General features: G+C 33.1%; 1 protein-coding gene and 1 non-coding gene across 2 annotated transcripts; both read left to right on the top strand.

The window, feature by feature from the left end:
• Positions 1 to 882: 882 nt before the first annotated feature.
• LOC129230718 (60S acidic ribosomal protein P0-like) lies at positions 883 to 27846 on the top strand. The gene is made up of 7 exons (XM_054865137.1): positions 883 to 947; positions 1243 to 1336; positions 12082 to 12257; positions 13310 to 13544; positions 18835 to 19020; positions 24931 to 25071; positions 27729 to 27846. The coding sequence occupies exons 2-7, from the start codon at positions 1283 to 1285 to the stop codon at positions 27750 to 27752; spliced, it is 816 nt and encodes a 271-aa protein (XP_054721112.1). The 5' UTR covers positions 883 to 947; positions 1243 to 1282; the 3' UTR covers positions 27753 to 27846.
• LOC129230779 (small nucleolar RNA SNORA73 family) lies at positions 16760 to 16976 on the top strand. The gene has a single exon (XR_008581181.1). It is a non-coding gene; the product is annotated as a small nucleolar RNA SNORA73 family (small nucleolar RNA).

Genomic DNA, 27846 nt, shown 5'->3' with positions numbered 1-27846 from the left:
AGTTCGATATATGGAGGCTCGACTGTAGTTCTTAACACCTTCCGCCCTCTAAAAATCTCCTAGGGACTCTATGGAATACTCGTACATTCTCCCTCCCCCCCCCCCAAAAAAAAAGAAGAAAAAAAAACAAATCCAAGGGGAGTCCTCATCACAATAAGGATCCCACAAAATTATCATACACATCAGCGTCAAGTAATTTATTTCCTGTAGAATTAGAACCTTTTCGCCAAAATAAGCGCTTACTTTGCCAATAAGTAGCCCTTACTGGAGTAGACTACCTTAGCCAATCATAGCTGCTTATTTTCGAGGAGTAGTAGCAACGTCCTTTTTCCAATTGAAGAACTAGAAGTTAAAAAAAAAAAAAACAAAGCGCAGATTCACCGTCAAAACAAATATTGCATCATCACGATTTTTACCCCTCTCTCGAAAGCTGTACTCTCATTGAAAAATTCAAAAAATCAGTTATCCAACGTCAGAAAGCACAAATATTGCAAAATATTGCTGACACGTGTTTCGGTGTTACAAGGAACACCTTTTTCAATGCAAAGAAATGTGAGCTTCTGGATGAAAAGTCATCCGAGAAAAGCAACACGGTGGAACAGGAGATAGTATAAATATTCAAAAACTAGAAATTAAACAAAACAAAAAAGATAAGATAAGTTTAATATTCAAGTACTTGCAATTGTCATCGACCAGTATCTCCTATCCCGATTTCCCACTTATTACGATTATTCGACATCCAATAGCGATTGCAAATCTGGTCGTTTGCGATTGTTGTCTCTTTTGCGAATGTGTAGTGTTTCACCCGACCGTTGGTTAAAAGAAAAAGGGACTCTCGCAGTTATCACTCCAAAAGGAAAACGCTTTCCTAATGGCGTGCTGAATAAACAACTCAACGTTTTATGTGTACTTATTTCATTCATTGAGTGAACGGTAAAGCTAAGTTGGTAAGGAATTATCTTAATAAATCTTATTTACAAACTGTAATTAATTAATTAGGTTTGCTGTTTTATTTACAAAATCAATTATTTTATATTTTCGAACAGTTATTTTTGGGTAAAGAAGTGCAACACTTCTTATTTTTACGAAATTCTTTTCACAAGTTACTGTAAGTCTGCACTATTTTAATACATTTTTTCATCCTGGCAACTGTTATTTTAGTCTAGTGATTTGAATAATGAAGGAAGATTCAATTTTTTTGAAGTATTTATATCTAATTTTAATTGTCTTTTTCTATCCTAGTCCTTAAACTCGCAAGAGCAATCCTTGATCTACTAACAAGATGGGCAGGGAGGACAGAGAAACATGGAAGAAAAATTACTTCGTTAAATTGGTGGTAAGTACAGATACTTGATCATGCTTTGTATTCAGTGACTTACCATGATATATAGTGTTTTAATTTGAGTAAGCTCGAGATATCCATGCCGTCTTGCACTACACTAATGTTGAGTACATGTCATTAATTTTTGATGCAGTGAATCATCTTTGTTATCCTTTCGCAATTTCTGTGTAAATCATAATAAATTACGCTTGTACCTGCATCATGAATCTTGATAATCAGTTCCGAGTGCATTATAATTCAGTAGTTAACTGTCAGTAATAACGAAATAAAGTCGTGCATGCTATTTTTATGAGAACATTTTTAAAATGTTTGAAATAGGTTTCAGTAACAGGTGTTTATGCGGAAATCAAATCTCCCGCCAGGTGAATGTAGAATTTTTTAAAAAGTTTGACAATAACCTATCATTTAATTTTTTTTTCATCAAACATATTAAGCGAATTGCTAATTTTCTTGTTTATAGTCTCCATAAATAATGTAAAACCTTGGGATAAATATTCAATCTTACGAATAAACAAGTCCAGGATTTCCAATTCAATATGTAATAATTTGTAGGATGGGTTTTGTAGTAGGTTAAGCCAATCCAAGGCAAATTAATGCGAAAAACTAGAAATACATTCTGTTAACAAGACATGAACATTAGAACTTTTTTTTATTAGACCCAAAGTCAGCAGACACTTATAATTTGGAAGGAACTTTTTTTAATAGTAACCCATTTAATTGGGGACTTGACATTGCTTCAACATTCAATTTTGTTATGAAGAAAGTCCAAACTGGAGATGCTCTGAATATTCGGGATACTGCATAATTTGGAAACGCAGTGGTTGCGGCACCGACCATCGGAGCTGGATTCGGCATCCGACCTAGAAACTAGCGCATGCGCAAATCTGACACTTTCAGCGGATTGACACGCCTCCTTCGCTTCGCGTGGCAGTTCCAACTAGCAACGTCACTAGTTCCAACCACTTCCGACCATCGTGCGTGCGTGCTTGGTTCGTGTAAAACTGGCTACCGTCATGGAACGCTGTGCGAGTTTCAAATCGTACATTGAATTCGAAAACCGTTTAAAAGAGTTTTAAAATGAAAAGTTATTCGGATTTTTCATTGCTGATTGCAGAACTTTGAAAGCAGCTAGAAAGCGCTATCCAAATCCTGCCGTATTATACGACCCGCGGTGACACACGTCGGTTAGTCGCTGTAAATCTACCTTAATTCTTATTAAATTATCGCTAAATATAGTATTTCACTGGAAATTCATATTAAGTCTCATATTATACATCGACCTCCATAGAACTTCATAAGGTCTATTTAAATCATGTCCGACCAAAAGCAGCGGCACTCGAGGGCATGGGTCGGAGATGGTTGATGTATCGCAGCAAATAATTGAATTATGATTAAAGCATAGTTACAGATCGTGTATGCTGTTTTAATGTCTATATTAATTCCAGAACTATCATTTTGCTCAGCGTATATATCTTAATATGCGTAGTCGGCCATATATTACTCGGTGGCCGCTTAGAATGTCATTGGGAACTAATCTTAATTTGTGTGGTCGGCCATACATATTCCGTCCGACCACTTAGCATGGTCATTGGGCAGGGTTGGCAGGTTTCTGCCAAGGCGGTAAAAACCACTGGTAGAAACAGATTAAAACCGACATGGCAAAAACCCCTTTCTGCCACATTTATGGCAGAAACTCAAAAAATGACATAAATGCAATTCCTGACATACAATAGAAAATGTATAAGAAAAATAATTAAATATTAACCCAAATACAATTTATTTACAACACTATCACCATTCAAAATCAAATTTTACGTTGTTTTCACACTGCAGCAGCCTGTAACAAAATACAAGTTTTGACACTGTTTCTAAACCTAAACAATTTCTTAATTTGTTGTGCACAAAGGAGAAATTTGAGAAGATTCTTTCAATCCCGTCAAAACATTGATGTTAGAAATTAAAACATCGATCTTTTTATCAATGTATAACATACATTTTTGAATATACTACACTAATTTAAGCAATACAAAAGAATACGTATCCGACGAATATATTGAAAATACTGAACCTCAAATCATGAATATAATTTAATAAGAATAATTTCGCAACAGCTTGGTATTATAGTTGGGCAAAAATTGATAATAAGACAAGCACCGGTTAATACAATCTAGTTATAGTAATAAGGAAATATTTTCAAACTGAATTAAACTAAAAGTAAATTTACATCAAAAAAGAATCTAAGAAAAAATGCATCATGCACTTACCGTCAGCTGAATGATGAGAAAAAGTTGTGCTAATTATTTTAAAAATACAAAATTAACTCTAACAATTTTTAATTTGAGTAAGAAATATGTGTTGTACTGTTAGTTAATAATTAAACACAAATTTAAGGTAATAGACGGACGACTTGTTGGAGGAAATTGATAAGTAAGCCGGAATATTGGTGTTGACAGTTTGGAGAAAAAGAAGTTTCCTTACTTTGTCCCCCCAGAAGGGCATTTCTCTTTTCGCAGACTATCCCACCAGTCTGAGAAACATCTCTTTCGATGGAACAGAAGTTTCCATCACTATCAAATGCGTATAGAATTTTCCTTTAGTTCAAGAACTGGTGCCTTGAAATAGACTGCAAGTTCTGGCACCAGACTACCAGTGTCAAGTTCTTCCAATAGCTTTCATCTCTTTTTTACTCTCTAGTTAATCTTTTACTATCTTGTAGTGATCTTCCCTAAAATCATCCTCTACGCAGAAAAATTGTTCTTATAAAACGGGTGCAAAAAATGATTTTTTTTTGGCAGCTCCATAAGTAAACTTAATTACCTAGCGAGAAGATTGGAGCAAAATTTTATGATAATTTTCAATTAAAATGCAAAAACATCAGCATCGAAAAAACATCGAAACCAAAACATCGATAGTCGAAAAACATTGAAAGTAAAACATCGATGTTTTAACAAAAAAATAGATGTTTCCAAAACATTGACATGTTGCACCCCTAGTTTCAACCAATGAAACTCTTTACATTTCTAACCAATTATATTGTTTCTTACATACAGCAAAGTTGAAGACTGTGTTAGTACTTATATAATTGGATTATTAGCTTTCCATAGAAATCAAAATGGGGGGGGGGGAGCTCTTTGTTCTTTGAGAATAGCTTTATTCAGTTATATTAAGTGTAAAATGACAAGTTTTTGAATTTTAGAATTTAATGAAATAAAAAAAATCTATATTTATTTAAATATTTGATATATCACACTTTATATTAAATGCAAACAAAATAATTATAAACAAACTGAAAAATTTGTTACTTACAACATTACAAGGCTAAAATTTCTAACACATAGCAATTTCAACTACGATAAATTTTACTTTGCTTTAGAAATGTCAGTCTTGTTATTTAACATATTTTTACCCTAATTACTAAATAACTATTATAAAGTTTTTGCAATGATGAAATGAGTTATATATTTTATTTTACTTAATTGCCTGTCATTAAGTAATTACTAGAGCTATTAAAAACGTTTTCTAGTTTTTGCCATTTCTACCAGTTTCTGCCGGTTTTTACCGGTTATAACCAGTTTCTGCCACCGGCAGGGCAAAAACCAGTTTCTGCCACCGGCAGGGCAAAAACCAGTTTCTGCCGGCAAAAAGCCAACCCTGTCATTGGGAAAGTATCTTGATTTTTGTGGTCGGCCATACATAATTCGTCCGACCGCATAGAATATCATTGGTCGGCTGTTGAAATTTGATCCCGCCCATCGTAACGCCCCCTTGGTTGGGCTCATAAAACAATCTCGACCCCAAGGCAGTAATTACTCTGCGCATGCGCAGAAGGAGGTCGGTACTGATAACTTACGATGTTTAAACGAAAAGCCGAAAGGCAATTCCGTAAGTCAGTCAACAGTGTTACATGCTTATACAAGCAGAGATAATACCACACAGTGGAAGATGCAGAATCAAATGTAGTCCATAGAAACTAAAATAAATAAACTAACAAAATAAGTTTATAAGAATAAACCCTGGCCATAAGTGGAGGCGGAGTTCGCAACTCCCCAACACCTACCGGACCTAACTCACAAGAGTCTGAGGAACACAAAAGAAGAGAGAATGATTGGAATCGTTCACTCTTTATACTTGCCTCACATGCATATGATGTAGGGCTCGACCGATGGCATTTTTTGGCCGATGGGCCGATGCCGATTGTTGGCCGATTGTTCAAAGACGGCCGATGGCCGATTGTTTTCCTCCAAATGGCCGATGCCCGATGCTGTTGGCCGATGGCAAAAAAAAATATCTAACAGAAATAAATTGATAAGATTGTCAGGGATTTAAATGATCATTGATTCATTTTACTTTACTTCCTTTCTACGAATAAGGAATTGCAAACCCCCCCCCCCCCCAAAAAAATCAGATTTCGAGATAAAATTTTTATTTTACGATCATCCAATTTAAACTTCACAAGTTTTTTCGGCGCGTATTTACATGCATATGTACCTAAGAACATATAGATGACCGAAATATCCATTTTGAAAACCTCCTTAGTTAATTATCGCAAATTCTCTTGTCATATTTTCATGCGCGTAAACTTACGTCACTCAAAAACGTTATGAAATAGTAAGATGAAAACTCATACGTAGGTAGTATGATCTAAAAGTTCGAGAACAAGTTGTATAAAAATTTACCGTGAAACTATCTACAAAATAGTCACTTTGAACGACTATGCACTTCTGCCACCGTTCGTATAGCTTTTAGAAGGACTCCTTCAAGACATTTATCGCAAACTCCTGTAAGGCCTCTTTCGCTGCTGCTTTGACTTCATCGTGGGGAAGAAGGCGACTTTCATGTTGAGGATGCACGGTTCGATTGGTCAATACTCTGATATGACAAACCAATAACATCACGTTTCGTCGGACTTAGCTCCGTGTGACTTTTACCTGTTCCCAGCAAAAAAAAAAAATTGCATGGACGCCGCTTTCTTCCGTCAGGAGAAGATAAAGCTGCATCACAGAAGGTAGCAAAAAATGGCTTCCAGGAGTTTTTCCGAAAGTTATATGAACACTGGCAGAAGTACATAGTCCCTCAAGATGACCTTTTGTAGGTGGATGTGCTTCAGTCATGTGAACTATTCTGGGTAAGGTTTTATACAGCTTGTCCCTCGAACTTTTGGATCGTACTACGTACAATCTGTATAGGGTGTAGTTATGCTTCTCCTTTTTTGACTGAAGACAAAGAACAACAGCCAAAAAAAAAAAAAAAATGGAGGAAAAACAAAGAGACTGTTTAATAACGAATTGAATTTTTTTTAAATTGAACATATAACTAAGATTTCAGTAATATTGTAATAATGTTTGGATTTAGGTAAACTAAACATAGTTAAAAAGCATTAAATTATGTTTAATCATTCAAAAAAAAAAAAACTTTGAAACCGTCAACAAATTACGCTATTAAAGTGAAAAGATTGCACGTAGACATTTTTTAGTCATCAAGTTAAACAAAAAAGGTAACACATAAATTACAATATTAAATTATAATAGGAATATTTTTATACTTCTTTAAAATTTATGAATAGAAAAGTTGGCATTTTTCATAAAATGTATAACAGTGACATAAATTTTGCGGAAAAAAGAAATAGCCATGAAATGAGCGAGGTTCTTAAAACGCAGCTACAATAAACAAACTCAATATTTACACCAAGTTAATAACTGAATACATATATATACTACTTGATTTGATGTTTGCACACGTAATATTGAACAATTTGATTGATTAATCTTTTATGAAGCACTGCAAACACGTTCAAATTAAATTTTCCAATTTAACAATTTTCTGAAATTTTTAAAAAATTGCAAAGTAGAAAATCCTTGAAACTTTTCTATAACATATTATTAAACATATGATGAAAACGAAAATAACTTATACATTGATTTTATATAAATACATAAAAATAGTTACAACAGAAAAAAAATCGTTCGCTATTAATGATGCAAAAAAAGGTGGCGCATTACAAAATATAGGTGAAACAAGTATAAAAAATACGCAAAATGACATTTCTTGACCAAAATAAATAATCGCTAAATATTTAAGAAATGCTTGAAACGACGAGGGCGGATTAGGGGGATCACCCTCTGATTTTGTTGTAACTCACAATGTTAAACTTAGGCCCCAATTTCGGCTTAATTTTTTTAGTACAGAACCGCTACCACCAACCCCTTGGAAGAGTTTCTGAATCTACTTCAGCACTTCCGAAAAAAAAAATCAAAATCCCTTTGTTTTCCGAATTATGTCACCATTCAAAACGTCTTTAATCAATTTCTAATTAATGCTCTAAATTTTTCCTAAAGAATAGATAAAACTTGGAAAAAAAATCTCTAATTTTATAAATGGTGTTAGTTTTAAACAACTCAGAAGTACAACTTTAGTTTAATTTCAGAAATTGAGGGAGTGGGAGGAGGAGCACGCAAGTGTTCTTGGAAATACAAAAAATAGTCGTAAAAAATAGAGTTCAAAATAATAATAAACATTGAGCAGAAAAACCCTTTTAAAACTTGCACCCGAGTTTGTTTTGACGTGCAGTGGCGGATTTCAAATGTAGCAAATGTTGCCATTGCGCGAGAGGCCCCATAACCCCCCATAACCATAGGAGTTACAAAAATGCTTTTGATAAATGTTTTACAACTTCTGTGATAGAGAAATACGGCCCCAAAATGTATTTCGACGGGCCCCAAACTTGTAGCTCCGCCGAAGCGATACAGAAAAGACTGCATTATTGTGATTCATATTACAAACATCGAAAAATTAAAAAAATTACCGTCGGTTCAACAGGAATCGAACAAAATGAAACAAAACCGGTTTCGCCATCTCATATTTGTTTCCATGGTCTCCAATTCTGCAATATATCACTAAATGATCGTCAGTCTGAGACACTATATTAGTTTTGCATTGAAATAAGTAATTAATAGCCACAAAAAAATCAGTTAATAGGCTTTTTAGAACATCCGATCGAAAACAAAAAGGGAAGGTCACAATTGGAACTTAAGCACTTCCCACAGGCGAAAATTTAGCCATCTACAGCTTACCATTTTTTAGTTATGACTTATGAGAGATACATACGTACATCCAGCCGCAAGAAACAACGCAATAATTAACGTGTTTGGTACTTGAATGCAGTATTAAAAACTCTTTCAGGGGTGACTTAAATATAAATTCATACTGAAATTTAAGTAAACAATTTTGTTTGAAAACAATAACTCCCTTTACTTTGTATTAAAAAGTAAAACAAAGGTCTTTTTTTTTCAAAAACATCGGCCAATTCCATCGGCTTTTCGATGTTTTTAAGGCCGATGGGCCGATGTTTCCTGCAAGTTAGCATCGGCCGCCGATGCCGATGGCTAAATTGTTGAACCATCGGCGCCGATGCATCGGTCGAGTCCTAATATGATGGGCATCAAAGGATGCCAACCTAAAACTGAAACTTTACACATGCCGAAAGAGTTGAGAAGTTAATCTAATTTGAATAAAGTAAATTTTATATTACATTACATTAGGAATGAGAGCGCGGTTAAATATCGTTTACCGATGTCTATCAAGTACTTCATTGCATTTCTGGTGGTCGGTGCCGCAACCACTGCCATTTGGAAAACGTTGAATATTTGACTCTGCCTCGTACTTTAATATTCAGCATTCAAATAGTGAACTAATTTAAGTATTCGAGAGTTGTGAGCAAAGTCGATTTTTATGTAATGGAAGATTATTGTTTTGTAACCATGGTTTAAAACTAATTGGTATTGTTACTTGTGTGTTAAAATTATCACATTCAAAGTATTGGTTAAACAGTAAGATGTTAATTTTGTTGCTAACCTTTAATTTTGATGCTTTTCAGTTTTTTAAAATCATTTAACTTGTTTCATTACTAGAGTAACCCAATTCGGCAGACAACCAAGTTTTCAGTTTGGACGAATACTTAAATATTCCGCAGCCAAATAGTCAACAATTTTTGAGAGTTTAACAAACTAAATATATTTTTTTATTATGCGTTCATAAAAACATATGTAAGCATTTCCTACTTTGTAGATAAATATGAGCACCTAAACTGCACCATTGGAGGGGTTTTTTTTTTGAACTTGCCATCAATATTTTGTGTAATTAGTGTGAAAATTAATGAAACATTCAAAATAATTCATTTTCAATATCTCCACACACCCACAGATAAAAATGCATTAAAAATAAGAAATGTATGCTTACGTAAAACAAAGTTGTCAAATTAAAAAAAATATCAGACAAAAGAATTTACATGATCGTTGGAAAGAATTACACATTGTCTTCAATCTAACAACACGCTAAACAAAACAAAGCATTGACCCCAAATGCACGCTGTTTTTATGCTGCTATACTTAAAACGCAGTGGTTGCGGCACCGACCATCGGAGCTGGATTCGGCATCCGACCTAGAAACTAGCGCATGCGCAAATCTGACACTAACGGTTGCAAAAATAAAGGTCTTGCAGGTTAAAACGAAACACCTTGTGTAACCAACTATATACAAAACAATAAATTTTTCCCTAAAATTTGTATTTTGATCACATATTTAAAGAATTATTGTGTGAAACAACTCAGCAATCTAATATGATATTCACATTAAATGTGTTGGATATGCCTAATCAATGTTGATAGCCAAATTTCACATATAAAAAGCAATTCTACAAAAAGTAAAAAGCTTAACTGGTTACAAAAAAAAAAAAAATCTTCAATTATGGCATTGAAAAGAAAGATTCTTTGGTTCGTGATATGTTTCTTTCATAATTTCATTAAGTCTTTCGATAAAAAATATTATAAACTGGTATGTATCAGTTTTACCAATTATTTCATATTTAGATTTAAAAAAAAAAATTCTCATTCACTTTTTGCATTTTTTTGTAAAATACCCAGTTTTTGGGTATTTACCCAGGACTTGGGTAAATACCCAAAAAATATTTACCTACCCACTGGGTATTTACCCGATCCACATCACTATACCTAAGTGAAAGCTCTTGGCCTTTGCTTGCATTCCTATTGGTTCCGAATCGGTTTATAACTTTGTCATTGGTGTTTGGCTAATCCGCTGTTTTTATCTTTTAAGCTGCATGCTTATCTGCTCTTGGCCTTTGTCGGATGCCTTTTCATCCATAAGCTCATTATTTTTTGCATTGAAAAAGGCGTTCCCTGTAACGCCGAAACGCGTGTCTGCTGTAATTTACAAATTTGTGCTTCTGCTTACGTTGTTTTGTCTTACTTTACTGTTCAGCACAAAGGTATTTATTTAACTTAAAAATCATGTCTGTCAATGTTTATAACAGCATTTTCTTCTTGTCGAGATTTTACTTCAGGTACAAAAATATCAAAAAATAACTTTGAAAACAAATTGGAATCCATCCTAGCATTTTTTTTTTAAATTTAAATATTGTACATGAAGAGCAGAATTTTTTCCCTTAAGACATCTCAGCTTCTTACTTTTCCTAACAACAGCTAGTTCAAGCTTGTGGGAACATAGTGCGTTGGAACAGGCTAATACAGTGACCCTATCTTTCATTCGTTTCCTTCCGGGAGCAGTAGTTTCATTTACCGCAGCTTAAGTTTTTTTCAGGAAGGACCTTCCAATATGGTCCAATGGTAAATTTAATTTGGGGAAACGGTCCGGTAAATTTAATTTGGGGATAAATTTCCCATGTCTCATCAATTCTTCAATTTTTGTGACCTAAGAATCAACTGCGACATTTCCAGAAAATTTTTCACCCTCACTATTGAGTTGCGTCATACCATGGCAAATTTTGAATTTCTCTAGCCAGCCACTACTGGCTTTGAAGTCATGAGAACCACGAAGCTTCACGTTCAGAATCAAAGCTTTTACTTGGATCATTGGTCCAGGTCGAGATATTCCTTCGCATCTTTTCTGCATAAACCATTTGTACAAGGCCGTTCATTGTTTTTCGAAATTTGGCATTTTTCCCTGAGCTGTTCCAGTGATCTGTGCTCTAACCACTGCGTTTTATTAGTTCTATTAAAATGGAAGACACCCCAAACAGGGGGGGGGGGGGATTAACCTTAGTTTTGAGATGTCACTGTTGCTATATGAATTTAAGAGAGAACACATTATATTTAAATTGATTTTTCTCAAAAAGTAGTTTTTGTAGATGTGGCAGTGTTGTACTAAGTGTGTGTTGTCAAATCATGTTTCAGCACCGGGAACAATTCATGCTGCATATCAAATGATCAAATAATAGAAGACATTTTTATTATATTAGCATAACAGCTAAATTTGTTTTAAAAAGCTTAAGCAAAAATGCTAATATGAAAATTAGTGTTTACTATTAAGGAGTTGAGAGTTTATTTTTAAAAGTTAACTAGTCAACTCCCCCAATACATGCAGAACTAAAGGGATGTAATGCTCATTAACATTAACAGTTGTTGAATTTAATAGTAATTTTAATACCTTAGCTAATATTTCTAATAATACTGTTAAAAAATGTTTATAGAGATCCATGAAAATTTTGAAAGTGATTCATGCAAGTAATTTTTTTGTGTTTCAAAATTGTTTTGGCGGTCTAATCAGGCCGATCGTGGTCTGAATATGAACCATGGTTTGTCGGTATCCGACTGGGCTGTTCTTGAAAATTGTTTCACTTTCATTGCAATTGTTCTTTTCCTCTCACACCTTCCTTTTTATTTGTATTTTTAAAAAACTAGTTGATTTAATGAAATATTTTATTATAGCAATTGTTGGACGAGTATCCAAAATGCTTCATTGTGGGAGTAGACAATGTTGGTTCCAGGCAGATGCAACAAATTCGTTTGTCTCTTCGCAAGCATGCAGTTCTATTGATGGGCAAGAATACCATGATCAGGAAAGCCATTCGTGGACATATAGAAAACAATCCTGCTTTAGAAAAGTAAGTCTTTTGAGCAATTTAAATAACTTAATTGTTTTAAGTCCCTTTGTTATGTGCTCCCGATATGGCAGATAGATAATACTATTGATATCAAGGTTAAATTTTTATTTGAAAATGTAATATCCTCATGTGCTTAATGTTGATTCATATGTAACTTGACTTAAAACGTTTGTTCATACATAATATGAAAAAAGGATTTTCTTGTACAACTTCAGCACTATTATATGGTTTAGCAACTGTATGTTACAGACAAATTTATTTGAAAAAGTTGCCTGATTTAAAGATACCTTGCACTCCATGTTTTCCCCTTTACGGTTCATAAGTAGTTTCATAGCTATTAAAAATCCAATGGCAAATTTTCAGGACAATCTGTAAGAAATTCTGAATAATTTTGCTCTATTTTCATTATAAAACTGAGCTGTATAGTGATGTATAATACTTTTTTTCAAACAAAGAAATTATATACAGTATCTTTTTTTTTTTAAGATTAAGATCAGCCGAAACATTTATTGTCGTGAACAAATCATACCGACTTAAAAATGCATAATGATATATTCTAAAACCGAAATAATGATTACAAATTAGCTTTCATAATTGATAGGAATTTTTTGTGACATTTACCTTTAAAAATTATTTTTATTCTGCATTTTGCTTTCTCCTCTTTTCTAATTGAGTGACTTAGCTTTGAATTTCCGAGTTCATAAGTTAAGCGGACTTCTGGTAAAGAACTGTTCCGCTTTGTTGAGCTTCTAGTCTCGATTGTATTCACATTAAACCCTTATGATAATTTGGTCTATGAATCAGAGCTTAAAGAAAAGAACAAAGTGAGCAACTAACATTACATTCACAATTTTTAGGTAAAAAGATGTCCTGATTGTTGACTCGTGGATAATCGGGAGTTAATTGTACTTAATTAAAAACTAAATTTTCAGCTATTTGAAAGTCTTAAAATTTTTCACAACTTACATCCTTGGTTACCGTTGCAGGTGGTATAATAAGAGAAAGACATGAAATGAATTTGATGTTAATTATGGTTTAAAATTTTCTTCCAGAATTGTCCCCCATATTCGAGGAAATGTAGGATTTGTTTTCACCAAGGAAGACTTAGTTGAAGTAAGAGATAAAATCATGGATAACAAAGTAAAAGCTCCTGCCCGTGCTGGTGCTCTTGCTCCATGTGATGTGATATTGCAGCCTCAAAATACAGGCCTTGGTCCTGAAAAGACTTCTTTCTTTCAAGCTTTGCAAATTCCAACAAAAATTTCCAAGGGCACAATTGAAATCTTGGTAAGTTTAGCTTGTGTAAGATTTTTTTTTTGGTTAAGTATTCTCATTAACTTCTGTCCCTGGGTTTTATTTTTTGAGGCAAGAGTTTAAACATGCAATAATATTCAATACAAAACTCGGGACCAAAATGTTTTCATTTGTTGTGAACAGCTTGGCTTAAACTGCAGCAAATACTATCTGAATCACTACTATTTTGTGAATCATTTTTTCATGTTTAGCAAGGGCCATTAAAAGCCAAAAAAGAGCGAATGAGTGGGAAAATAGGGAAAAGAATTCTTTATAATTCTTATACATTAAAACCAAAATAATTTATAGTATAGGTGTAAAGAAAGTATCTTATTTCATAATAATAATAGAAAATAATGCATTTAAGATGTATAATTTCTTCCATGCATACATCCTTCAATTTCTTTTAAAATATGAAAAATACAGTTTATTTAATGTACAGTTAATTCAATTGTTATTGAATGTTAACTGTAAACTTTTTGGGCACTGGGCTATGATCCATATGATTCAACTATAAATGATCATAAACAATGCACTGCAATGAGCTGAAAAACAAGAATCTCTATTGTTAAAAATAATTATTTACTTTTGATTCCTCATAATAAAGAATACGTAGATACATTTTGGTATTACTTGAGTATATTTTTCTGCTTAGCTAATACTTGTGACTCTGGAGCTACTTGATAGTGTGCAGCATGGTCCTTACCACTGTATCATACATTAATGATGCCTCCAGCTGAGTAGCTGATGAAAACTGACGCAATGTGTATTCCATGCCCTAGCCACAGTTATTTATTGGCTATTACTGTTTAGACAGACCATTCAAAGTAAAATAATGTGTTCGTTTTTAAGGAAAGAATCATGCATTGATTGTCATATTTATTATATTTCATGTGAAAAATGGAGAAATACTCTCCTATTAGGTTTTTAATATTTCTGATCTATGCACATAGTGTTGCTGTGATAGCTTGCTGTCACTAGTAACACTTGTGGCTGTGGAGCTACTTGACATTGTGTAGCACGGTCCTTGCCACTGCATTGTACATGAATGATGTCTCCAACTGCAAAGTTGATGAAGGCTGAAGCAATGTATATTCCATAACCTATCCAGAGCTCTTCTTTGCTATGACTGGATAGATAGACCATGCAAAGCACAATGTTTCAATTTTGTTGCCTAAGTATTGTAATTTTAAAACAGCTCAAGCTGAAATCATTACGTTGATATTCAAGCTGTTAGTGCATGTCTGATTCAAACATTACTTTTGCCTATCATTATCTAATACCCATGAAGAAGTAATTTGCGTCGAAAAATACAAAACATGAAGTAGCAGCCTACTGCTTCAATATATTTGTATTTTATGTTGATAAATTTTACCTGAGGTATTTATTTCAAGTCTTGTTCATTTTGCTTGAGTACTCAGTTAATTTTAATCCTATAATTCGCTTTTTTAATTTTTTAAAAGAATCCCTGTTCTTCCATATGAATGATGTTGAATTTCACAAAATTTTGCTTAAGATACTACCCAACCCACTGACTATGCCTTTAATAGAACCCCCTGCTTCCCCCCCCCCCCTGTTGCCAAGTTGGATGTTTGTATGTTGACTGATGCATATTTTTATTTTTTTCTGAATTGAGCAATCTCGCTTCTTTGTAACTGACATTTTTTCGTGCATCTGAGTTTTTCCTTAAATTCTATCAAATTTAATGGTTCGTTTAATTTTCATTTACTAAGATTTACCATACTCTGTACTATTGTAAAATCTCTGAAGTATTCATGTAAGCCTGGTCAAGAAATTTTACTTATGACAGCAAGAAGGTATCTGCTTAATACTGTATTTCCTTTATTTGATTTCCAGCTCTCTAAGTTTAATGATGAAATTTGAGCACTGGGCTATGATTGATATGATTCAAAATGCTCATACTGAAATTATTTCTGTCGTTTTCTTAGTAATTATAGTATAATTAGTTTTTATTTACCAGCGCACATGTTTTTAATTTTGGATAACATTCTATGCATATATGTTTAGAGCAAGTCTGATTCAATTACCTAAAAATTAGTTGCTCTTCAACTCAACTTATTTTGTATGTCTGCCAGGTGCATTTTGCAATTTTCCTTCTTTTATATTGTTTGAAGTAGAGACATACCAAGTACTCGGCCTTTCACGCTTCCCGGCCGAGTTACCGAGTACCAATTATGTTAGAAGAACCACAGACACACACGTTATGAATTTTAAACTTATTCGAATAGTAGTATAGATCTTGAGGGTGCAAGGAGAAGGGGAAGACCAGCAACTAGGTGGCTGTACAGTGTTGAGAAGGACCTTAAAATTTTGGGAGTGAACAGGTGGAGAAACCTGGAAACGTGTTGTACCGCCTGGAGGAAGCAGACGAAGAAAGTATTGGCCTGCACCAGGCTGTCGTGCTGATGAAGAAGAAGAAGAAGTATAGACCTCCATGTCCATATAATAGTTTTTAAAACAAAATTCTAGCTGAAATTTAATTAATCATTTAAGATTTCATTTGTCAAAAATTTTACAAAAGCTATTTTTAAAATAAAAAATAAACAAATATATAAAAGGTATGATTAATCAAGTTTGAATTAAAACAAGTTATATCAATTTATTATAGTTGTCTCCCGGCCATAAATAATTTTTTAAAGAAAATAAATCGTTAAAAGCACAAATGGGCAGGCACACTGTAGACCCTGTTTCTGCATTACAAGCAACTTTTTTTTTCAGTGCATTAAATGTGGACTAATGAATGCAAAGATATTCAGCAATAAAATCCAACTTTTGTAGGATGTCTTTAAATCCATAAACTCGCATTTTGTGCTTTGAAAAAGTCATTCCTTGTAACGCCAAAACACGAGTCTGCAGTGTTCCTACCCATTTGTGCTTTTTAACGTTTTATTTGCTTTTATTTTTTAAGCAAGGGTATATTTATATTCCTTATATATATTTTTTTCTAGTAACATAAATAGATAAGTTTGAATTGTAAATGATTGCAGTAGATTATATGCTTGCCATTTTTTATTAATTGTAAAATCTATCTCAAACAATATTTTTGAGTATCTGGAGAAAATTTGGCCGAGAACCGAGTACTTGGTACATCTCTAGTTTGAAGAATAAGTTGTATGAAATACTTAAGTTTTTTTATGAAGCATTCTTTTGTAATTCCTTGTGAAAAGAACATGTGTATATTTGTCGATGCATTACAGTATAACTTTAGTAGATTTTTCTGCTTTAGTTATACTTGTGGCTTTGGAGCTACTTGATATTGTGTAGCATGGTCCTTTCCACTGTATCGTACATCAATGATGTCTCCAGCTGTGTAGCTGATGAAGGCTGAAGCAATGTATATTCCATGACCTATCCAGAGCTGATTTTTGGCTGTGACTGGATAGACAGACCATGCAAAGCACAATTTTTCAATTTCTTTTTCCCCAAAACCTTAAAGCTGTAAAGACTAACACTAACTGGTTGCTCAAGCAAAGGAACTGCATGGCACTAGTTTCTATTGTCTTCGAATATTTTATTGCATTAAGGTATTAAAATTTTTTGATAGAAGCGACTTAAGGTCATATGTTGAATTTACTACCTGTTATTACAGGTAGTGAAATTATTTTGATGCTATGATGAAACTTTCTCCTGAAATTGTTCTTTGGTCAGAACCAGAAATGGTTGAACCCACTGACTGTATAGGACAATGTAATGATTTAAAATTCCAGTAGGAAGTCTGAGCATTTTCTTCAACACACTGTTGTATCATTTTATGGTATAAACCAACCTGTATGTTACATGTTTGGCAAAATTCCGAAATCAGAAAGTAGGATATATGATTCTCAAAAGTCCTTACAATATTATGTCCGAAGAGCCCCGCCTCTTTGCATTCGATATGAGAATCAAAATTTTTCTTAATTTTTGATGCTCATTATGCTTTTTTAGGGGGCAAATAAAATTTCATTTTATTCCTATGAAAACCACAAAGTTAAGATTTTCAAGCCAAATTCTATGTCCTTTATGAGAGTCAAAATGTTACAATCTAAATTGCTTTGATTTTTGCTTCAATTACGTTGATTGTTATTAATAATATATTGTAGAGATCTGAAATGCAATTCCAAATTTTACTTAAATTCTTTTATGTGCTGTTCTTTATATTTTTAACGCGTTCACTTATCGCAATCTCGTTGCATCTGCCATGGGTATTAGTTTTTTTTTTTTTTTTTTGCATGTAATATCTGTAGTTGGCAAAGTTTGATTTTTTTTAATTAAATCAATTTTTTTATTTTGCTAAACATGAATCGACATATTTTTCAACAGGTTAAAGAGCAACTTAAAAGCTAAGCAGTAGTACCACTATTTCCTAGAATTACAATTTTTTTTCATACGTTTTAGAAGAAATTCTCAAAATTCTATCTTTATCAGCGTAGAGTAACAGGAAGTTTTAAAATGGTCTACAAATAGTCAAATAATGTAAACAATGTGTGTTTAAATTAAATTTTCCATATTTTAATCTCATATGAGTAACCTCATTTTTCTATGCCAAAGTCAAACACAAGCTTTCCCGAAAATTGTTTGTTGTGTTTGAAGTTTGTCCTGTTTGTTTTTGAGCAAATATTAATTTTCAATCAATATTGCTCATTTTAAAAATAAAACATTTCAATGGTTCCCCCCCCCCCCCAAGTATTTGAATTTAATTCCAAGACTGCTCAAGTCTAAGAAGCAGTAAATGCATATTTTAATATAAATTTAGGACATTTGTGCATTCAGTGTATTGCATGTGAAAGGAAAAAGAATATTAGAGTTGTACAAATTTTTGTGAAATATATTTTAAAAAATGCATCGTTAAAGAAACAAGTTGAGTGTGCATCCTGTATTTTTAGTTTGTCCCCAGGTTCCTTGAGTGTTTTGATCAAATTATTGAAGTTCAAAATTGAGGCATGATACATTTTTGCTGGGCCTACTTAATAGGCAAGTTGTACGGAAAATGTTGCTCTCCTGGCGTTATTTATCGAGAATTGGTAATACCTTTAATAGGATTTATTTTCAATATATTAGTTTGAAAATAAGCTTGTTGTAAAGTGAAAAAAAAAAAAAAAACTAAATTTGACTAACTATAAAGAAAATTCTAAAATTAAGTAAATACTTTCTGAATTTTAGTGTAGCAATTGAATTTTTTAATGAAAATAATTATTTGTTATTCATAGTGTAAGCTAGTCCAAATGAGTAATATATAAAAACCTATATGAAAAGAGTGATGCTGATAGGTACTTTTTTTCTCTAGAATGAAATACATTTAATTAAAAAAGAAGATAGAGTTGGTGCATCTGAAGCAACCCTGCTAAACATGTTAAATGTTTCACCCTTTACATATGGGTTGAAGATAAGGCAAGTGTATGATTCAGGAACTGTTTTCTCACCGGAGATTTTGGATATAACTAGTGAAGACCTCAGAGCTAAGTTCATGGAGGTAAGTAGGTTTTAATCCTTTTTCATTTAACTGCAGTCATCCTGCAAGGCATACCTGTTTCCTAACCGCCCTTCTAAGTAATTACATCAGTTAAAAAAAATTATCTTCGATTTTCACTGCTGATTGTTCGGGGTTGTCCTATTTTGTCCACCCCAGAAAAAACTGTCCCAGACAAAAAGTCATTTTGTCCACTTTTTCCCTGCACTGAAAGTTTTTAGTTTTTGAAATTTGAAAATGATAAATATCGTATATAAAGATAGTAATAAATGGTAATATATAGTAGAAAATGATAAGTAATTATATAGATTCTTCCTATTCAAGTAATATTTTAATATAAAAATAGCATATATAAATATGTATATAAACAATTGATTGAAAAATATTTTAAATTGAAAATGAAACTAGTATGTTGTGGCCGTCACGAAACTTTCTTCTATATTTTTCTCTTTTTTTTTTCTGATCCCTCCCCATGCTTGACGAGGACGCAATATTCACAACAAAAACAAAATTACACATGCAAAAACTTGACGACCATCCCAATGTCTGAATTATTGCAAAAGCAAAGAGCGAAAATTGAAAGTTATTTTAAAAGCCTTGCTTGAATTAATTATAAATATTTTATTTGTTAACAAACATAAGACGGCAACAGTTAAAAATTTAAAATCATTGAGATAAAATTTCTGATCATTTTCATACAATTAAAATCACGAGAAATACGCAGACGACAATAAATTATGATTTATCTTTCTTATTGTTGCATTAGTAAAGCTATTTTTATTCAAAAAAAAAATCAACACCTCTTGGAGCAATTGGCGTCAAAATTGAACCAAACCCTGTTTGCATATGGATTCACATATATTCCAAATTTCAACCAGAACTTAGCATTACTTTTGAGATAGGGCACTTACAATGGGAAAAAAAGAACGGGCGATTGCGCTACCCCCTTTTTAGTTGTTGACACCAAAATAAAATCAGCTTTTATACCCACTAAGGGCTACTTGCCGATAAATTTTTCTTTCATTCCGTTCATTATTTCTTGAGATATACAGCAGTCACAATTGACGACAAAAAACGTTCTATAGCTCAACCCCCGTTTTAGTTATTGACACCAAAATTGAATCAGCACCTGTTCCTGTTAATGGCAACATATGGATCAAATTTTGTTTGATTCCGCCAGTTACTTCCTGAGGAATAGCAAGCACGCGTAACTCAAAAAATGTCCCATTGCTCCACCCCCCTTGGAGGAATTCGTGCCAAAAACCAATGGGCACAAGTTCACATAGGGGCACATATGTGTACCAAATTTCGTTCGATTTCATGCGGTAGTTTTTGCTGTAGAGCGGCCACAAAAAACTGGTCACACACAGACGTGACACACACACACACACAGACAGACAGACATTTTCCAAAAATAGTCGAAATGGACTAAGCACACCTCAAAACGTTCGAATCCATCGAAATTCGAAAATTTGCACGAATCCTATACTTTCTTCTATATATTAGATATAGAAGAAAGTAAAAATTAAGATCTGTTGAAGTTTGTGTAAGTGTGTATGTAAATTAAAACATTAAAAATCATTTAAAAGGGGGGAGGGGAGTACTAAATATTAATAAAGGAAATGCAACAGATTCTGAACCCAGCTTGGCTGTTCCTAGTCAATTTATTAGTCCCCAATGAAGATTAATGGCCATTTTAAAAAATGGCCCCCTTGCTCATTCTAGTCTCTTCCAGTACACTGTTTTGAGTACCCACAATCCTACTAAAGTAATACAGTGAAACCTCCGAATAGCGGACAGTCAAGGGACTAGAAGTTTTGTCCGTTATTGGGAGGTGTCCGCTATTAGGAGGAACTACTTAATTTACCTTTTTCAAAATATGCTGTTGTTCCCTTTGTAGAACACAATCGAAACAATTGCAAAAGGTTTACTACGTTTTACGTCAAGTGTAATTAATCTGTTTTTTCTTTATAAAGGTATACTGACAGCACACACTTGTCTTAAAAAGCATTCAATCAATTAAAATAATCAGTTAAAACAGTTTGACATCTCTTTTTTGCATTACCAACGGCAGCGATTCGGCGGAGTAACCCTCTTCCCCCACACACTTTTTATGGTTAATTTATTTATTTTATCTCAAGTATCACTATTGCACGATTGGCAGTTGGCAATATAACCTTGAATATGGGCAAATCTTTTTCATATCTAAAAATTAAACAACCCAACGAAACCACGGCGCCATAAAGCCGACTACTACCGGCGCCGGTCTGCTCAATTGCATCTCCCGAGAGCCCCAGTTAGAAAAAGCGCCCAGTTTCCTCTTTTTTATCTTAACTTTTAAATAGTTATTGTGTACAAAATTCATTAAAATCTTAAGAAAAACGTACGTTAATTGTTAGACTGACATCAGTTTTCACTTATCAGCTTCAATACTCTCAAAACTAGCCATAAAAAAATTGACTTTTTCTTTTCTTTTTCATTTTTTGCTGCCCGCAAAAAGTACCATGCCTTTTAGATCTTTTTTTTTTTTTTTTTCTGCCCCCAACTTTTAAGCCCCAATTGCTGCCTGTGCCCATTACCACCCTTTTAATTCTAAGAAACAGTGATAAGGAAATGACGGGGGGGGGGGGGGGTGGAATATCAGTTGTGGAGGATGAAAAGCTTTGTAATAAGGCAAGCAGTTACTAAGATATTCTGTGAAAAGAAAAAAAATCGGAAGTGCTACGATCGCAAGGGAAATTTTTTGTGAAATAACTGTCCGTTATTCGGAGTGTTCGTTATTCGGAGGGAATTACATAGAATGGCCTGTATTGAGGGACTGGGACTTGAAAAAATGTCCGTTAATTAGAGGTGTCCGTTATTCGGGAGTGTCCGTTAAGGGAGGTTTCACTGTAATTTGTATGGTATTAACCTATCCATTAAAACACACAGAGTACATAAATATTTTACTATGGGGTAACATCAATAAAAATTCGAAAAATAAAACAATAAAATGTCTATAAATCTTCATTTTGTTTGTTTCCAAGCATTTCATTTGACTTTTCAATTGAGTTTAATTTTTTTTATTGTAATACATTATAGTGTAATTCACATTGGTAAATTTTATTATATTAAATGATTAATTCATAATATATAATGTATTAGAATTATATATTAATTTTATTACACCATAACAATAAATTTATGTATGGACATTGGCGTAAACTAGGAGGGGCATAGGGGGGCAAATGCCCCCCTAGTTTTTTTGAGCTATGGGCAAAGTATTATTTTGCCCCCTAGTTCTTAAGCAAAGGATTTTTTAAAATTGTTTGTCAAATGATCAATATATTATTTTCAAATGATAATATAATGTAATTCGCATATTATCAATGCAATTGTCATGAATTATATGCAAAAGATGTACCCTTGTCTTCAACTACCAATTAGCAATTTCAACCTATAATTAATTTGTTTTTAAACTGCATCAAGGCGGCGCAACTGAAGCCCAGAAGAGGCCCATGTACCTGATCGCCTAATCCCGAAATGATGATGAACTTCTCCCCCTCCCCTCACAATACATATAGGCATGTAATCCTAGCTTACTAAATTCGGGTAGTAAACTAGGATTACATGACCAAAAAAATGAGTGTTTTCGGGAAAAAGGGGAAATGTTGCTGCAAAATTCCGAAGTTTTTCTTAAAGCGAAATTTACTTTTAATCCTTTAATTAGAGCTCACATGAATGAACAACCAACCATGCAATGGACGGGTCAAAATAGAACAGTGGTACAACCAGAAAGGAAGCTTAAAGCCCGAGCCCCATAGAATGTTTGAGTTAAACGTTTTTTAAAACTATTATTGATGAGAAGACGTCTTTCGAAAACAAAGTAATGTTTAGAAATTAATAGTAATGTTACGGGAAAATCTTAATTTCTTTTAAAAATAAATCTTTGAATAAAAAATATTCAAAAGTAACAGCTTATTGATCAGCAATCACCCCCGCCACCACTCTTTCCGTCCTATTTTTTCTCTTTTTTTTTTCCTTGTTCGTTTAAAAATAAGAAAGTTATCAAAATACTGCTCCTCCGAAGAGCCTTCTCCCTCCTCCCACACACCGGAAGCGTTATGGAGCATTAGACATTTCATTTTCAGGTTTCAATTTCGCGAATTTTCCAGGGGAAAGCCCCCCAATTACCGAACAACATTGAAAATCGCTTAAAATTATGTTTTTGGAGTCTTAATTTCGAAATATTACTGGCCCTTATGTTACAAAATATGGTCTTACAACCGCGTTTTAAGACTTGAATTTCAGAAAATATTTGGACAAGGGTCCCTATGTCGCCATCCTCCAATACCATAAGCAGTTTGGTTTTTTAAACTATACTTTAAAAAAAAATTAAGTGGAATAGTCCCCGATTATAAAACATTGCTTTAGTTTTTAGCACCATAATTTTAAAAATTTTACCAAGGAAGAGCTTCAGAACCTCCTTCCCATAAAATCTTCAACGTTTGTCTAAAATTGCCTTTTTAAACTTCAATGGCGAAAGCAAGGGGAGGAGGAATTGATTTCAACCTATAAAAAAAATCGATCGAGGACAGTCCTTGAGCTCCATCCGTCACCCTAATGTCGATAAAATATGGCCTATAATCGCGTTTTTAAAGCTTCAAGTTCTAGAAATTCCGCTGAGACCCCTGTACCTTTTGTCACCCTAACATAAACGAAGAATGTCTAAAATTGTGTTTTTGAAGCTAAAAGTTTCAAAAATTTTTCCGGAGGAGGACCCCCGGACCCCCCTTTCCTATCAGTTCTAAATGTTTCTTTTCTTTTTCGATGTGCTCCCTCCTCCCCTCCCTATTTTTTTCCTGGTTGCGTTACTGAAGTAGAATATTATTTTGGTTCAGGGCATAGGTCACTAATAGCAAGGTGTACCACTGTACAGATTCTTCATTCCTGGGATCCTGGAAAACAACTTCGGAAAGAAAGAAAAATCATTTCCAAAGTACAGAATTCCTTGAACTTTCTAATTAGTCCATGGAATTATTCGAGAATTAAAACCAATGCAACTTAGAAAACGATATCCGTACTTTAGGATTGCAAAACTGTTTGGCGCCAGTGATCCTGTAAACTATAAATACAACAGCAAAAGAGTGTCGGCATATTTTTTGGGAAAGAGTGATACTTCTCCGGATGTATGTGTGCATTACTCTCTGTAGCTCTATTCTGTTTATACTGAATAACGTACATTGCGTTAAAAGTTATTATAATTTCTTAAATTCATTTATTTTTTGAAAAAGTAAATTTTTTTTAGAATTTTAGTTGGATGGCAAAATATGAATCAAATAAATTTTCCTTGAAATAAAAAGTTTGCCCCCCTACTTTACGTGGCCAAGTTACGCCTCTGTGTATGGATAATCTGTTGATTTTTCATTTCGTCCGTTTTGTCCAGATTCTTTCGGTGTCTCGGACTTTTTACAAAAAAGTGGACAAAATACCAACCCTGTGATTAATAGGTCCTTAAGTCTAAAGGTGTCGATTTGGCTAATTGGCTATAGAGGTTTGGGGTCAAGATTTATTCGAAATAAACTTGTGGAAAACATTCTTACTGGGAAATTAAAAAATGTTTCAAAATTGTAGCACATTTTAAGCAACTGTAAAAGATGACATGTAACTCAAAAGAGTAGAAGCACGCTCTCTTTGACAATGATAAAAGTTTGTTCAATTTAGAACTTGGGCCCTTTAGATTTTAAGAATTTCAATGTTTTTGAGTCTGGAAAAGAGTACTTTAAGAAATGATGTTCATATGATAGGTAATGATGGTATTTAATGATTAAATAAATGCTGCAGATACAGCACTGAATTTACTTTTTCAATAATAATTTTATTCTCAGATACTATTAGGAAGAAAACAAATAACTTTCCTTTTCATTTTCATAGGGTGTCATGAACGTTGCATCAGTGTCTTTGGAAATTGGTTATCCTACAACAGCATCAGCCCCTCATTCTATTGTAAATGGTTTGAAGAATCTAATAGCTATCGCTATTGAGACGGATATTACTTTCAAGGAAGCCGAAATTGTAAGTATAACCAAATACTTATTTTTTTTGTATTTATTGTTGAACGCAGTTCAAAACTACTTTTTTCATATGGAACTGCATAATCCTCCTAGTTTCCGTATTAGCAAAAACAGGTATCCTATGGATCCTTTAAAGTTCTTTATTTCAGCGACCTGTTACAATGAGCCCTTTAAAGTGCTTTATTTTTTAGTTTTTTACACAAGACTTTTTTAAAAAAGGCCCTTCATTTTTCTCATAATCATCTTTTTTTTAACAGCCCATTGATGATGTTTTTTACTGAAGTTAGTTTTATGTATGTTTAGTTTTATGTTTTATATATGTTTAGTTAGTTAGTTTTTATATATGATTTTTTAATACAATACTGAATTGTTCTGAAAAAAAAATTGCTCCACAAAACCAATGTAGATGGTTCTCAAATCATTTGTTTAAGGCTTTAAAACCTTCATTGAGCTTTTATTATGCTTTTGTTCTTTCACTAATCTTTTATGCTGTTGTCCTAATTTTTTAATTTCATTATTTTAAAATTTTTGTATTTTGTAAGCCCCCCTTTTTTTACCTTTCAAAAATGGCAAGCACTTTATTGGTTCTTGCAAATGTTTTCTTAAATTTTGTTGCAGTAAATAAATTTCATTTGCACCTTTAAATTATTTATCTAATTTTAAACGATAATTTTGATGATTCTAAGATAGCAAAAAGTATCAAATTATCTGATAAAAGTTTAAGTACATAATACATTTTTGACACTTTACTTTAAATCCCTCCTTATTTAAGGATATTTTTTTAATCATTATTTGTATTTCACTATGATAAAATAGCAATGCAAATAAAGAAGCAATAGGGAAGTTGCAACCTATTAAATGTTCATATTTTGGAAATTGTTAATTGACCATCAAAACTAAAAAATTCACCATCGCCGAATTTTAAAACACCGCAAAAGTGCTCTTCTAAAACGTCACAGGCCACTAATGGGCAGCATTCCGCTGAAGATCCCTTGTTTTCGCTAGGGACATTTTGAGCACGCTGATTTTTTATTTTTTAGAAATTCAACAATCCTTTTGAACACACTATGGAGGCTGGATTCGTTAAAACACAATCTAAATAATCTTCCTCAATTAACATCAATGGTGATATTTGAAAATTTCCGAGAGGATGAGAGGTTTAATGTTCCAGAAACGCAAGGAGATAAGCCTTGTACGTTTCGTCTTCGAAGTCGAATGCACATCCTTCGATTTCTCCCCCTATCGGAAGAGCGCATGACATCACTTCCTATGCCATTTGACGTCACAAGCGCTTGAACTTTAAACATTAATTTAAACAGAACTACTTATCGTATCGCAAAAATTTTTTCACCTATGGTGTTCATACATGTTACTCTACCATATAAAAATAAAATTGAAAAATCGAAAACTTCCCTATTGGACATACATTTATTCTAACTGGTAATGTGTTACTGTGTTGGAGAATTAGATATTGATTGCATTTTATTGAAGTTTTCGAGATTGAATTTGAAACATTAAAATCAAACTTATAAATTACATTTAAGTTTATAAAACTTAATTTTTGTTGTTCTAATGTTTTCTAAAATTATATCAAAATCGTGTCCTAATCTATTAAGTGATGCCTACTGCCCGTCAGCTCATTCTCTACTTAACCAATGGGTTGTTTGAGTGTTTAGAGTATGCTGCCTTCTCCCGAGCTGAGATTGATCAAATTCATATGCCATCAATCTATTTAAGTGGTGAAATAGATCCTTTTGAGGAAAACGTGAGCAAAGGGATCATCGTGTTATACAATTTCAGGTTTGCATTGACTATGCTCATGTAGCAATTTGGAAATAATTGCGTAGAGATCAAAAAAAACGATTTGATAGAGTTGGTTATGTCCTATGCTCCAGAAGTGGTTAATACACTTGGAACAAAATACTTAGGGATAATTATTTATATGCCTGGTAGATTTTTACAGATTTTTCTGTTAACCAGCTTTTTTTATAAACTAAGATTGAATTTTATTCGGTTTTTGCTTTTTGACCTCTCTAAATACTTACTGCACTGTTTATTTTTAATTATTTTTCTGCCATGTATTCTGAATTTGATGTGAATCATATGAATCAGTATTAAAATTTGAAATGTTATCCTTTTTTAATATTCCCTCATATTTTATATTTGCTGTTTTAGTTTGTTTGACTTATGAAAGTTTGTCATGACACCATGGTATTTTGGTATTTTTTTCCCCCCTTAAGTGCACCGCAACTGAAGTACATTTTTTAAAAATTATTAGTCCCTCATTTTAGCTTTCTTGCAGTATATCCACAGCACTTGTGCTACCCAATTCTGTGAATAATCGGGTTATTCAGATAACTTATGCAAAAAGTTAAGAGTTCATAAATATATTAATATACTGTCTGATCACGGATTGTATGGAAAGACAAACATCCGTTTTTCAAGCGGGAAATGGACGAATCTATGATTTTTTTACCGATGTCAGCTTTTGCAGAAGCGATCTCATTAAAATAAGCGGAATATGCACATCAAATTTTTCTTTTCCCCCCTTATTCACATAGAAAGATTCGTCTAATCTGGCCATTTGAAAATTCCATGCAATCTGTGGTTGGACAATACTATTACAATCTAGTATTAATTGCACTGTTTATTTTTCAGATCAAAAGCATATTAGTCTCTTAATTGAAGCAACAGAAGAAAATTTAAAAAGACTTTCTACTGAGATACAAATTCCAAATTTTGTATTCGGTTGAAGTTAATAAAAGGTTTAAACTCA

The sequence above is a fragment of the Uloborus diversus genome, chromosome 9 (genome assembly GCF_026930045.1).
Source record: "Uloborus diversus isolate 005 chromosome 9, Udiv.v.3.1, whole genome shotgun sequence".
Classification (NCBI taxonomy): Eukaryota; Metazoa; Arthropoda; class Arachnida; order Araneae; family Uloboridae; genus Uloborus; species Uloborus diversus.
The sequence above is the reverse complement of the archived record's forward strand: the minus strand, read 5'-3'. Positions and strand labels throughout refer to the sequence as shown.